Source organism: Taudactylus pleione, unplaced genomic scaffold (genome assembly GCF_031769625.1).
Source record: "Taudactylus pleione unplaced genomic scaffold, aTauple2 ptg000040l, whole genome shotgun sequence".
NCBI classification, from domain to species: domain Eukaryota; kingdom Metazoa; phylum Chordata; class Amphibia; order Anura; family Myobatrachidae; genus Taudactylus; species Taudactylus pleione.
In genome coordinates, this window is record NW_028284442.1 from 7,520,797 (window position 1) to 7,534,835 (window position 14,039).

The 14,039-nt window shown below is 45.4% G+C and overlaps 1 protein-coding gene across 3 annotated transcripts in view; it reads right to left on the bottom strand.

Moving 5' to 3' along the window:
- Positions 1–14,039, bottom strand: part of LIN7A (lin-7 cell polarity scaffold A) — a 110,882-nt gene that overhangs the window by 23,749 nt on the left and 73,094 nt on the right. For all 3 annotated transcript variants that reach the window (XM_088454374.1, XM_088454375.1, XM_088454376.1), the window contains exon 4: positions 7,907–8,116. In XM_088454374.1, the coding sequence (XP_088310500.1) occupies positions 7,907–8,116 (210 nt within the window). The remainder of the gene's footprint in view (positions 1–7,906; positions 8,117–14,039) is intronic.

Below are 14,039 nucleotides of genomic sequence, written 5' to 3' on the forward strand. Positions count from 1 at the left end.
ATTAGTAATTTTAAAATAAATAAGTGGCCCTCCAGCTTTGGTGGGCAGCAGACCTGCTTGTGTATGTGACCACCATAATGCATGCTGTGGAAGGTGAATCCCGGCTGACCGCTGTGATCCACACTGTGGAAGGTGATTCCCGGCTGACCACTGTGATCCACGCTGTGGAAGGTGATTCCCGGCTGACCGCTGTGATCCACGCTGTGGAAGGTGAAGGTGCACGCTGTGGAAGGTGAATCCCGGCTGACCGCTGTGATGCATGCTGTGGAAGGTGAATCCCGCCTGACCGCTGTGATGCATGCTGTGGAAGGCGAATCCCGGCTGACCGCTGTGATGCATGCTGTGGATGGTGAATCCCGGCTGACCGCTGTGATGCATGCTGTGGAAGGTGAATCCCGGCTGACCGCTGTGATGCACGCTGTGGAATGTGAAGGTGCATGCTGTGGAAGGTGAATCCCAGCTGACCACTTTGATGCACGTTATGGAAGCTGAATCCCGGATGACCGCTGTGATGCACGTTGTGGAAGGTGAATCCTGGCTGCCGCTGAGTAAGAGCTGCTAGGTAGCTGATGTAGGTAAGCTAAGCACTGACACACACATAGCAGCTAGTAGAGAGTCCTCAGCCAGAGTCACTGGGAATCATTTTTGTCTACTCTGTAACTGTTTTTGTACTTTTATTTCTAAATATACAATTTCTTAAATAAAATGAATGACTGCATAGCATAATGTATAAGGGGCACTACAACTGTGTGGCATAATGTGAATGGGCTCTGGGTGGCATAACGTGAATGGACTCTACTGTGTGGTGTAATGTGAATAAGGGACACTACTGTGTGACGTAACTTGAAAAAGGGACACTTACATAATGTGAATAAGGGACACTACTGTGTGACGTAACATGAAAAAGGGACACTACTGTGTGACGTAACATGAAAAAGGGATGCTACTGTATTATGTAATGTGAATAACGGACACTACTGTGTGACGTAACATGAAAAAGGGACGCTACTGTATGATGTAATGTGAATAACGGACACTACTGTGTGAAGTAACATGAAAAAGGGACACTACTGTGTGACGTAACATGAAAAAGGGCCACTACTGTATGACGTAACGTGAATAAGGGACACTACTGTGTGACGTAACATGAAAAAGGGACACTACTGTATGACGTAACGTGAATAAGGGACACTACTGTGTGACGTAACATGAAAAAGGGACGCTACTGTATGACGTAACATGAAAAAGGGACACTACTGTGTGACGTAACATGAAAAAGGGACGCTACTGTATGACGTAACATGAAAAAGGGACACTACTGTGCAGTGTAGTGTGATGAAGGGACAATTCCATATTCCATGTGGTGTAATGTGACTAAGGGACACTACTGTGTGACATAACGTGACTATGGGGCACTGCTGTGTGACGTAACATGAATAAGGGACGCTACTGTGTGACATAACGTGAATAAGGGACACTACTGTGCAGTGTAGTGTGACGAAGGGGACACTTCCATGTGGTGTAATGTGACTAAGGGACACTACAGTCACTGTATGACATAGCATGACTATGGGGCACTACTGTGTGACGTAACGTGATTGCTGACTCCCTGCTGCTTATTTTGAGCGTTATGATCGCTAATGCAGCATATACTTGTTCTGTATTCTATTGTACTGTAAGTCACTGGTTTCTTGTTCACTTAATTGTTTATGTACTTATGACGCCACAGAAATAGAGGATAATAATAATGTGACTAAGAGGCACTACTGTGTGGCATAATTTGAATTGGGGGTACTATTATGTCGTTATGAGCTTTCCCAGCGAGACCACACCTGGTAGGCACGCGCTCTCCCTTCTTCACCTGTGGATTGCGGCACAAACACTCTTTTGTCAAAACGTGTAGTTACGGCTCTGTTTTGGTGTGCACAGATGTGACCTCTGCGTTCAGCACCCCTGCCCTAAAAAATTCCTACAGTGAACACTATCTAATCCTGTACAACTGCTAAACTAGGGATTGGTCATTTGGTAAAATGCCTTCCCTTTTCTCTGTGTGTGACCTACACCAGTAATGTCTGACTATGGCACATGTTTGAATCCCCTGCAGGATGAGCTCTGTTGTAGGTATTAAATTTTTAATACAGAGAATGATGTGTACTTGTACGTTGTTCTAATAATAATTAGTTTTGTAAGAGAATAGACTAAGTGGGAGGGTACAGGATTAGTAAGGGGAGGAGTCTATGCCAGGAGCCAAATGCTGACGAGAGGTGGGCCTGTGTTCTCTTTAAATGCCAGGGCCTATTTTTAGTCCCAGTCCGGCCCTGGCTGTACCCATACTGAATTTTGAGGGAACTCAGGTGTGCAGCCTGAGTGCTAGCATGCTGCGTAATCACACTGAAAGCACAAAGCAGGAATAGTGTGGTCAGACCTCAGAGTCAGCTGGATGCGATGTGCAGTGCAGCAGACCTCATCCTGGATTGGTGTGTGGTCACAGTGTGAGCGGACCTCAGCGCTAGCTGGAACAAATACCACAGCGGTAAAACATAGGAGAATATGGGAAAAATGAGTCAGGATCGTGACAATAACCACCCATATAAAGTTACTCTCGTTTAGCAAAAAAAGTGTTATGTTTGCACCACATGTAAAGTGCAGTGCACAGATTCATGTAATGATGCAAGACGTCTGACGAGTTTCATTCTCATCACCACATAAAAAGTTCTTGGTGATGTGAGCAAAACGCATCAACCGATTTGCATCATTACCTGAATCTGCACACTGTAATGTACCTTGCAAATATATTGAATATTAGCCAAAAGTAACTTTACATTCACACAACCCACTGGTTGCGCACTGATTAAGGCTGTGCGTGCCAGGGTAATTAGAAAAAAAAACAATTTAAATTAGGGGTGAGCGGGTTCGGATTTCTGAAATCCGAACCCCCCCGAGACCCCCCGATCCGAGTCCGATCCGAGTCAGGCTCGACTTTTCCCGCCTGACTCGGATCTGAAATCGAGGCAAAACGTCATCATCCCGCCTTCCGAGTCTCGCGGGTTTTGGATCCTATATAAGGTACCCGCGTCTGCGCCATTTTCTCACTCGGCTGTGGACAGTGAAGAGGGAGGGTGGGAGTTAGGGCTGTGTAGTGTAGTGTAGTGTAGTGCTGCTGTTGTCCACTACTTCAAAGTCCATAGGGGCTGGCTGTGTTGTGCTGTGCTGCTGTTGTTAATATGGGCTGTGTCCACTACTTCAAAGTCCATAGGGGCTGGCTGGACTGAGTTGTGCAGTCAGTTCTCCATAGTGTCCACTCCAAAGTCCTGTGCAGTGTCCCAGTCCTAAAGGGGTGCTGTAGTGTTGTCCAGGGGGTGCTCTGTCCATCAGGGGTGCTCCCCCCAAGTGCTAAAAAAATAATATATTTTCTGTGTTTGTGAATTGTGTGCGCAGTAGCCGCACGTGCATCAACAAAGTAGTGCCAAGCGTGCGCCTGTGTCATAAGTAAAGGGCCGGCTGGCTTGACCGTTAAAGGGTGCTGTAACCCCCAAAGTACACTCCAGTCCAAACCAAAAAAAAAATTATTTTCTGTGTTTAGCCGCACGTATATATCAAATCGATATAACAAAAATGGAGGACCAAACTTTCTCCGATAAAAATAAAATAGAGAAAGATCAAGAACCACTTCCTCCTAGTGCTGAAGCTGCTGCCACTAGTCATGACATAGACGATAACATGCCATCAACGTCATCTGCCAAGGCCGATGCCCAATGTCATAGTAGAGGGCACATACAATCCCAAATGGCAAAGTTCAGGAAAATGACCTTGAAAAAGACATTTAAATCAGCTGAAGAGAAACGTAAACTTGCCAATATGCCATTTACGACACGGAGTGGCAAGGAACGGCTAAGGTCGATCCCTAGTATGTTCATGACTAGTGGTTCAGCTTCACATGACGATGGAAGCCCTCCTCCCACTAAAAAAATCAAAAGAGTTAAGCTGGCAAAAGCACAGCGAAGAACTGTGCTTTCTAAGAAGATATCACAAATCCCCAAGGAGAGTCCAAGTGTGGTGGTGGTTGCGATGCCTGACCTTCCCAGCACTGGACGGGAAGAGGTGGCTCTTTCCACCATTTGCACGCCCCCTGCAAGTGCTGAAAGGAGCACCCACAGTCCACTTGCTGATATGCAAATTGAAGATGTCACTGTTGAAGTACAACAGGATGAGGATACTGGTGTAGCTGGCGCTGAGGAGGAAGTTGGCGAGGAGGATTCTGATGGTGATGTGGTTTGTTTAAATCAGGCTCCGGGGGAGACAGTTGTCCGTGGGATGAAAAAGCCCATCACGGTCATGCCTGGGCAGAAGACCAAACATTCCACCTCTTTGGTCTGGCAATATTTCTATCCAAATCCGGACAACAACTGTCTTGCCATATGTACCATATGTAAAGGTGAAATAAGTAGGGGTAGGGACGTCAATCACCTAGGAACATCCTCCCTTATACGGCACCTGCAGCGCGTTCATAAAAAGTTACTGTCAAGTTCAGAGACTTTGGCTAAGACCGTAAGCAGTCCAGGGACACCTAAATCCCGTTGTCCTGTTGTATCCAAGCGCCTGCAAACCACACCGTCAACTCCCTCCTCGTCAATTTCCTCCTTAGTCAGGATCGGAAGTAGTCCTGCAGGCCATGTCACTGGCATGACTAACTCTCCTATCCGGGATTCCTCCGGAGGATCCTGCATTGCTACACCTACTGCTGCCGCTGCTGCTGTTGCTGCTGCTGGGAGTCGTTCATCATCCCAGAGAGGAAGTAGGAACACCACTACTTTTACTAAACAATTGACCCTCCAACAGTCCTTAGCGAGGAGGATGAAGTACGACAGCAGTCATCCTGAAGCAAAACGTATAACTGAGGCCTTGACTGCTATGTTGGTGTTAGACGTGCGTCCGGTATCCGCCATTAGTGCAGTGGGATTTAGACAATTGATGGAGGTAGTGTGTCCCCGGTTCCAAATCCCGTCTAGATTCCACTTCACTAGGCAGGCGATACCGAGACTGTACAGAAACGTCAGAAAAAGTGTCCTCAGTGTCCTGAAAAATGCCACTTAACCACGGACATGTGGACAAGTGGAACATGGCAGACTAAGGACTATATGACTGTGACAGCCCACTGGGTAGATGTATCACCTTACGCAGCAACAGCAGCAGCGTCACCAGTAGCAGCATCTCAGAAACGCCAGCTCGTTACAAGGTAGGCTACGCTGTGTATCACCGGTTTCAGTAAGAGGCACACCGCCGACAACCTCTTAGAGAAACTGAGGGAAATCATCGCCCAGTGGCTTACCCCACTTAGACTCTCCTGGGGATTTGTGATATCTGACAACGCCACCAATATTGTGCGGGCATTACATCTGGGCAAATTCCAGCACTTCCCATGTTTTGCTCACACAATAAACTTGGTGGTGCAGAATTTTCTGAAAAGCGACAGGGGCGTGCAGGAGACGCTTTGGGTGGCCCGAAAAATTTCTGGCCACTTTCGCCATTCAGCGACTGCGTGCCGAAGACTGGAGCGCCAGCAAACACTCTTGAACCTGCCCCGCCATCACCTGAAGCAAGAGGTTGTGACGCGTTGGAACTCAACCCTCTATATGCTTCAGAGGATGGAGGAGCAGCAAAAGGCCATACAAGCCTATACATCCACCTATGACATAGGCAAAGGAGGGGGTATGCACCTGACTCAAGCGCAGTGGAGAATGATTTCCGTGTTGTGCAAGGTTCTCCGGCCCTTCGAACTTGCCACACGTGAAGTCAGTTCAGACACTGCCAGCTTGAGTCAGGTCATTCCCCCCATCAGGCTTTTGCAGAAGCAGCTGGAGAAAGTGAAGGAGGAGCTAAGACGGAGCGATTCCGCTCGGCATGTGGGACTTGTGGATGAAGCCCTTCATTCGCTTTGCCAGGATTCCAGGGTGGTCAATCTGTTGAAATCAGACCACTACATTTTGGCCACCGTGCTCGATCCTAGGTTTAAAGCCTATGTGGTGTCTCTCTTTCTGGCCGACACAAGCCTGCAGAGGTGCAAAGACCTGCTGGTGAACACACTGTCAGCTGAAGCGGGACGTGACACGTCAACGGCTCCTTCTTCATTTTCTCCCGCAACTGGGGCTGCCAGGAAAAAACTTAGGTATCCTAAGCAACCCGCTGGCAGTGATGCAGGGCAGGCAGGACCAAGTTTGGACATCTGGTCCGGACTGAAGGACCTGGCAACAATTTCTGACATGTCTACTGTCATTGCATATGATACTGTCACCATTGACAGAATGGTGGAGGATTACATCGGTGACAGCATCCAAGTAGGCTTGTCAGACAGTCAATACCTGTACTGGCAGGAAAAAGAGGCAATTTGGAGGCCCCTGTACAAACTGGCTCTATTTTACCTGAGTTGCCCCCCCTCCAGTGTGTACTCCGAAAGAGTGTTTAGTGCAGCCGGGAACCTTGTCAGCAAAAGGCGTAGGAGGTTGCTTCCACAGAATGTGGAGAAGATGATGTTCATCAAAATTAATTATCAGCTCTTCCAGGGAGACCAGCCTCCAGAAGGTACAGAGGGACCTGTGGTGGTGGATTCAAGTGGGGACGAGTTAATACTTTGTGAGGATGAGGATGTACACACTGAAGAGGGTGAGGAATCGGTGGATGAGGAGGATGAGGATGACATCTTGCCTCCGTAGAGCCAGTTTGTGCAGGGACACATTAATTGCCAGCTTGTTTTGTGGGGGCCCAAACGAACCAATCATTTCAGCCACAGTTGTGTGGCAGACCCTGGCGCTGAAATGATTGATTTGTTAAAGTGTGCATGTCCTGTTTATACAACATAAGGGTGGGTGGGAGGGCCCAAGGACAATTCCATCTTGCACCTCTTTTTTTTCTTTGCATTATGTACAGTTTGGGGCCTAGTTTTTCTAACTGCCATCCTGTCTGCCACTGCAGTGTCACTCCTAGATGGGTCACGTGTTTGTGCCGCCCACTCGTGTCACTTAGCATAGTCATCCAGCTACCTCGGTGCAACCTTTTGGACATAAAAACACTATTGTGAGGTGTGAGGTGTTCAGAATAGACTGGAAATGAGTGGAAATTAAGGTTATTGAGGTTAATAATAGCATAGGAGCAGAAAAACCTACAAATTCTGTGATTTTAGCTGTTTTTATGCTTTTTTTAAAAAAAAATACAGATCCAAAACACAAAACCCAGAACCCAAAACACGGAAGAGTGGTTTTGGCAAAACCAATCCAGATCCAAAACACGAAGAAAGATCCAGATCCAAAACCAAAACACAAAACACGAAAAGTGGCCGGTGCACACCCCTAGCTTATTCTTGACCTAAATGCAATGTTTTAACTTTAAGTAAACCTTAGTGTGTAGGATTTCCTCATGCCCACAGACACCTTTACAGCAGCTTATCAACAGCAGAATAGATAATCATGAATACTGGGGTTATAGTCTCCCAAGGTGTGGACCATAACTGATGTAACAGTGTTGGGAATTGAAAAAAGAAGTGAATTTAAGGTCTAAAACCATTTTAATAGATCATTGTATGATTGCTCATGCTCCATCATTTTAAAGAAAAACAGCAAACTTTGCCATGGATATCACTAGTTGGATGAATACATGTTTATGCACCTTAGCACTAACAGATACAAATGGAAAGGGGTTTTCCATTTGTATATGTTAATGCTACGGTGCATAAACATGTATTCATCATACAACTAGTGATATCCATGGCAAAGTTTGCTGTTTTTCTTTTCTTCCATCGGGGTGATGGAAGCTCTGGTTTCCGATTGATACATTTATGACATATTTATTTATATTAATTGATCGCTTAAGTTAACAGAGAATATACTATAACTGAACAGAATGTTAGCCATACCACTCCATTGACTGAGAGTAGCTGGTCCCCCCGTTTCAGTCCTCCGTGTCGCTCGGCCACTCCTCCTGGAATGATACGACTGATGTAAATTGGAGAATTTTGCTCCTTCCCTCCCATGACATTAAAGCCAAGTCCTTCATCGGTTTTTGGCAGCTCCACCACACGAGGGTGAGAATGGCCCTCACTAGCAGCAAACGCAGCGACTGTTGCCTGTAAGAAGATAATTGTATGTAAAGTTACGTAGTAGTAAAATATGCCAGGGCTTATTCAGTAACTTAATAAAAGCAAATTTTACTCGCCATATAAACAAGATTATATGATAATAAACACCTGATACAATGGTGATGCTATTAGCACAGAGGAGGAAGATAGAACTATAATAGCATTAATAGCAATTATCAGCGATGACATTTGTTTTATCAGAGCTGGAAAATCAAATGAACAAAAGGAATACAATTTACATGTACTTCCTAGATTAAGACAACATATAGTCACGTCTGTGCAAGATATGCATTCTGCTTTATCCACTGCTCTGTATAAAACAGAATATTATTAGAACAACAAAGAAAACTGGCCTAACTAGATAGAAAGTTGTTCTTTTCAAACTAGATATCTTGTTAGAGCAGAATTATCTGTAGCTTTTTAAACTGATAAGGCTGACTGAGGCTGTGCTGGTGTCCCTGCAGGGGGCATTGCAGACTGTCTTAGAGAATAGAAAAAGTACAGCTTGAAATCACAAAACAGTACTTGGGCACATTATATTTCATAGGATCAGCAAAAATTATTCTTAAGATCAAAAATAGAAAATTATTCATATAATTCAGCCGTAATAAATGCCTGGTTTCCAGGAAAATAAACAGTTGACATTAACCAGAAATTAGAAAAACTGCCCACATTGGCACAAGGCTGTTAAGAGCTCTGAGGGGTTCTGGTACTGGGAGATGCATGGCCACACCCCCTCCCCAAAATACTGTGTTTAAAACAGTATGTACGGTCAGGGTGGGCTCCATGGGGAGGGGAATTCTAGGGGCCTATCTCTAACAATTCTCCTCTCTGGTCATTACTGAAACGTCTATATAGTCATGAGTTTGTTTCCCACTACAGTCCTAACTGTGTGGAGTTTGTACTGTATATTCTCCCTGTGCTTGCGTGGGTTTTTTCTGGTAATAAATAAAATAATATAGCAGCACACATTGGGCAGTGAGAGAGAGGATACTGCTTCTGCACCAGCAGTCGCCTCTCTATCATTGCCAAAGTGACACTGTTAAACAGATGCAGCCGCAATGGGAGCGGGTAGAGAGAATTTTTCTGGTGGGGGCGATCGCTGACCCGGACCCCCGCCGGACCCCTCCAGCCTCTTGACGCCCCTGCATTAGTATCCTATAATAACCACTCTCTCTCATATTAAGTGGATCTAGCAAATCATCTATGGCATCAAGTAAGGAATTAATGTACAGGTGTGTCCTCATACACTATTGCTGTAGTCATGTCAAACAGCCCGCCTGTATGCGTCAGGTCCCGTGTGACTCGGCTTGTGCCGAGCATTTCTTTGCATCTTGTTTTGCCTGAAAATACATTTTCATTGTAATGTGATGTGACTCAGTTGCACCTGGAGATTGCACGGATTAATTTCATATGCAACACATGTATATCTGCTACCATACAGCGGCCATGCCTTTTTCCATGCCAAGTTCCGCTGTGTTTCATTAACAGACTCAATCGCACACAGATATACAAATGTCGCATATCAAATCAGGGTGAAAAAGACACTCGGCGCAAGCCGCATCGTACGGGACCTGGCGGCTCATCGACGTATTGAGGTTAGTTGTACGGTGACACATATGTATATCAGATTAAATATTGTAGATGCACATAACGTATAGTTCTTTAGTCAGTCTGTTGTTTAGTGCCCCAATATAATTTATATGCAAATCTGCATGTATACAATGAAACACATATGTCCTCACTTCCATGGATTTTTTAAGTTTCATGACACATTAAACATCCTAAACAGATACAGGCAGCCCCTATTTATTAGTTCTTTGGGTCCTATTTATCATGAAATATTTGCAGCATATTCCCCAAAAACACTGAAGATGGTGTTAGCCAATTATAGCCTATAGGCTACACTTCGCAAAAATTACCGGATGAGGGAAAGCAGACTGGGCACGTACAGGAGTCCCGATAGAGGAGTAAGGAGAGCACTATCTGCGGTAACTTCACTACTAGCACATCGCAGGGCTGGGCTCCTTTCGGACCCCCCGTCACTGCATGTGCTATTTAATACACTCCAGCTGTATAGTCACATACTAAAATGTGATTTTGGGCACTAATATCGTGTCAAGATTGCACCGAGTATAAACTAGTTGAGATACTCAACCTTGCCCGGGGTGAAGACTGGACCCTGAAGTACACCTGCAGATTTCATTGTCTATAACCCCATTTCATTGATCCTGAAAAGGACCCCACTGTTTGCTAATATGCTTGCCAACAGTGGTGTAACTACAATGGGTGCAAGGGGTGCGGCTGCTATGGTGCCAGAGCTGCCTCTGTGGCCCGCCGATCCCCCTGCAACTAGTCACACACACAAGGCGTCCAGTCAGGGCCGCCGAGGGGGGCCTGGGTGGCAGCAGTGTTGATCTGGTGCCGGCCCGCCAATTGATTACAGCTGGCGCAAGGTCAGGCAGTCATGGAGAGACAGCACCGCCGGTTGCGAGGCAATCAGAGCTCACGGACCGGCAGCTAATCAGCAGTGGCTGCTCCTGATTGGCTACCGGCCTGTGAGCTCCGATTGGCTCACAGCCAGCTCCAGACTCAAATAGCATCAGCACTATCTGTCCATGTCTTCCGCTGCCTGCTGGTGCACCAGCTGTAATTAGCTGGTGGCCTGGCCCCAAATCCACACCAGCTGGCTGCTAATCGTACACAGGGGGAGACAAAAAGGCTGCTGGAGGGAGACAGGGAGGTGAATTGCTGGGGGGGGGTTTACTGTGTGTCATAATGTCTAAGGGGCATTACTGTGTGGCATAATGTGCAAGGGGTACTACTATTGTGTGGAATAATATGTTATATGGGGCACTACTACTATGTGGCATAATCTGTAAAGGGCATTACTGTGTGGTATAATGTGTAAGGGGTATTGCTGTGCAGTGAAAGGGGCATTACTGTGTGGCATAATGTATAAGGGGCACTACTAGTGCGTGACATAATGTGTATAAGGGTTAGCACTGTGTGACATAACCAGAATGGGCCCTGTGTGGCATAACATGAATGAGCTCTGTGTGACAAATATATATGGATGGTCACTTTAAAAAGGACTAACTCTGGATTTAATATGACCTTGCTCGTGTCATAATGTTTGACACTTGGTCAGACTGAGGTGAAAAGGATACTTTGGTAGCTTTCACACAGGATTTTGCCAAACTGCCAAATTCCACTTGAGCCAGCCCTGTAATTTAAGAGTGTCCCCATTTTTAGGGATTGTGTGACAGTGTATGGCTCTTACGAAGTTCAAACCTAGGCAAAAACCTAATCCTGGTCAAACTACAAATTTGGTGGAGCTAGGTAGAAAACTCTGGCCGTGCATCAAGGACAGACAGACAGAGACACGCTTTCTTGCTTATTATACAGTCGTGCCCTTATATGAGATAGCAAAACATTGCTTGGATATTTATTTCAGCACATTTATGTTCTCATATACTCATTTTGCAAGAATGTTTGCAAGACCCATCTTTAATTTAAGATTGCTTAGTTGTACTTCAAATCATTTGTTGTAAAAATGAGACTATTTCGATAAGATACCATGTGGTTACTGTATAGACGAATAACAAAGAAATGAGATGCATTTAAATGTAAGATAACAGTGCCTAGTGCAACAAAAGCAGTATAGTACCTGTTCCTTAGCAATTTAGTGAAGTATTCAGTGAAAGGAAATCTAGACTCTTTCATTGAAGAGCATTTGAAAAGTTACGAAAATAAAAGAACATGAATGGGGTTGTTAAAATATGCATTCAGTACTACTGAGAGAGACATTATTAAACAGCACTGAGCCTAATCTTATCTCCATTTTATTAAAGGCAGCTGCAAATGTATCACTTATAGATTGGCAATTATAGACTTCAGCGTGGAAGTTATAGCCAAGATTCTGCCTTCACTAGCTTCATCCTGAAACCTCTGAAAACTCCATAATGATGCATCTGAATTACATATAAAGCACCCTTCACAGTTTTGTAATTAGAGCCTCAAGGATCACTGAAAGCATTGATGTGACTAATCTGAACAAAGGAAGGGTTGCTTTCTTCATATGGAATTATCCTTACACATACTGAATGAATACGTGTGGAATTATGTACAGGCATTGGATCTGTCGTCCCAAAACGCATTAGCCAAAAATTGATATGAACCAGAAAAGTAAACAATTATTGTTGTTCTGCAATGAGTGATTCCGCACATATGGACAAGAATCCGGAAGTAACTACCATAGGTGCAAGGGGTGCAGCTGCTATGAGGCCCAGAGCTGAGAGGGGCCCATCTGCCTTGTCAAAGTTATATACATTTTCACCATTGGGTGGTACATAGGGGCCCTTACAAACTATTGCTATGGGGCCTTCAAATACTTCGTTACGCCCCTGACGACTACTGATATCGGCTTTGAATTACATCTTTCAATAAGGTCCTCAACAGCAACATCTACAGAAAAAGAATCTTAATAAAATCTTTAGGTAAGGACTATATAACAAATGTTGGCCTGTCACCCTTACCCATTCAGACACCTCCCTCCATTCTATCTGCAGCTCTTCATTTAGAAACATTGAATAAAGCAAATTATTCATCTGATATGAGGCTGCATGACTGAAGATGGGTACACACATTTCCAATCTTCCAAGGATCCAACTCCAGACCAGACTACCTAGAGATAGCCATCGTCCATCGATGTTTTCAGAATAGTGGCCAACCAATGTTAACTAACTTTGCCATCAGCCGCCGCTAAGCCGCACCCCCATTTTTGATCAGCCCACTGCCTGCCGTGCCCCCAGCTTTGGTAGCCACCGAGGGGGTGAAAAACATTGATGGTTCACCACAGATGGTTTTTGTGCCATCGATGGTAATCACTGATTGGCCATTCGATGGTAACCATTGATAAACACCCCACCGATGGCCATCCCTAAACCAGACTATTGACACAATCCTACTGGAGACCTAGACCCAAATTCAGCACCCAATATACAGTATGGCTCCACACCTGTCCAATTTTGCAGCATATCTCAGATCCGCACAGGGGCGCCAAGAGGGGAAAGGGGATCGGGTACTAATTACTCGGGCTTGCTGGAGGGGCCCAGCGGGGGCCTGGTCTGCCGTCGCCCCCCCCACCTCCCCCCTCCCTCTTATGTATTAGCTGAGCAGCCCAGCACATGCTGCTGTGTGCTGAGCTGCAAAGGGAAACTGCTTGCTGCAGCAGCAGTCTCCTCTGCCTGTGGGGGGGGAGCAATCATCCTCATCGCGCCCTCCCCTGGATTTTCTGGCACTGCATAAGAGGCACAACTATAGGGGGTATTGCACAATAAGCACAACTACAGGGGCACTGTATAGGTAGACCTATGGGGGCCCCGAGGAAATTTTGCTATGGGGCACCCATACCTCTGGTTACTCCCCTGCCACCCTCCATTTTATCTCCAGAACTGTCTAAATTTGCAGCAGATCTTAGACCTGTATTTGCTAAAACAATCTACTAAAAGGATTGTGTCACCGGTTACACTCTTCCAATCTTTGGCAAACCAGCTGCCACTTACAGCCCTATATAAAGGATGCACAGTAACTGATAGCCATTTTGTGGTGACATTTTGTCCTACACTGATACTCCGACTAGTTCCTGCTTTATTTAAGAGACTTGGATAACAAGTAATGGTATAGACTCTGGATTCCATCTTCCAATAAGGTCCAGAACATCAACATCTTAAAAAAAAGAATTTGAATAACATCTTCATGTAAGGACTATATAACGAATTTTGGCTTGTCATGCTTACCCTTACAGACACCTCCCTACATTTTGTCTCCAACACCTGTCTAATTTTGTAGCAGATCTCAGATCTGCATCTGCGAAAACAATCTATTAAAAGGATTGTGTCACTTTATA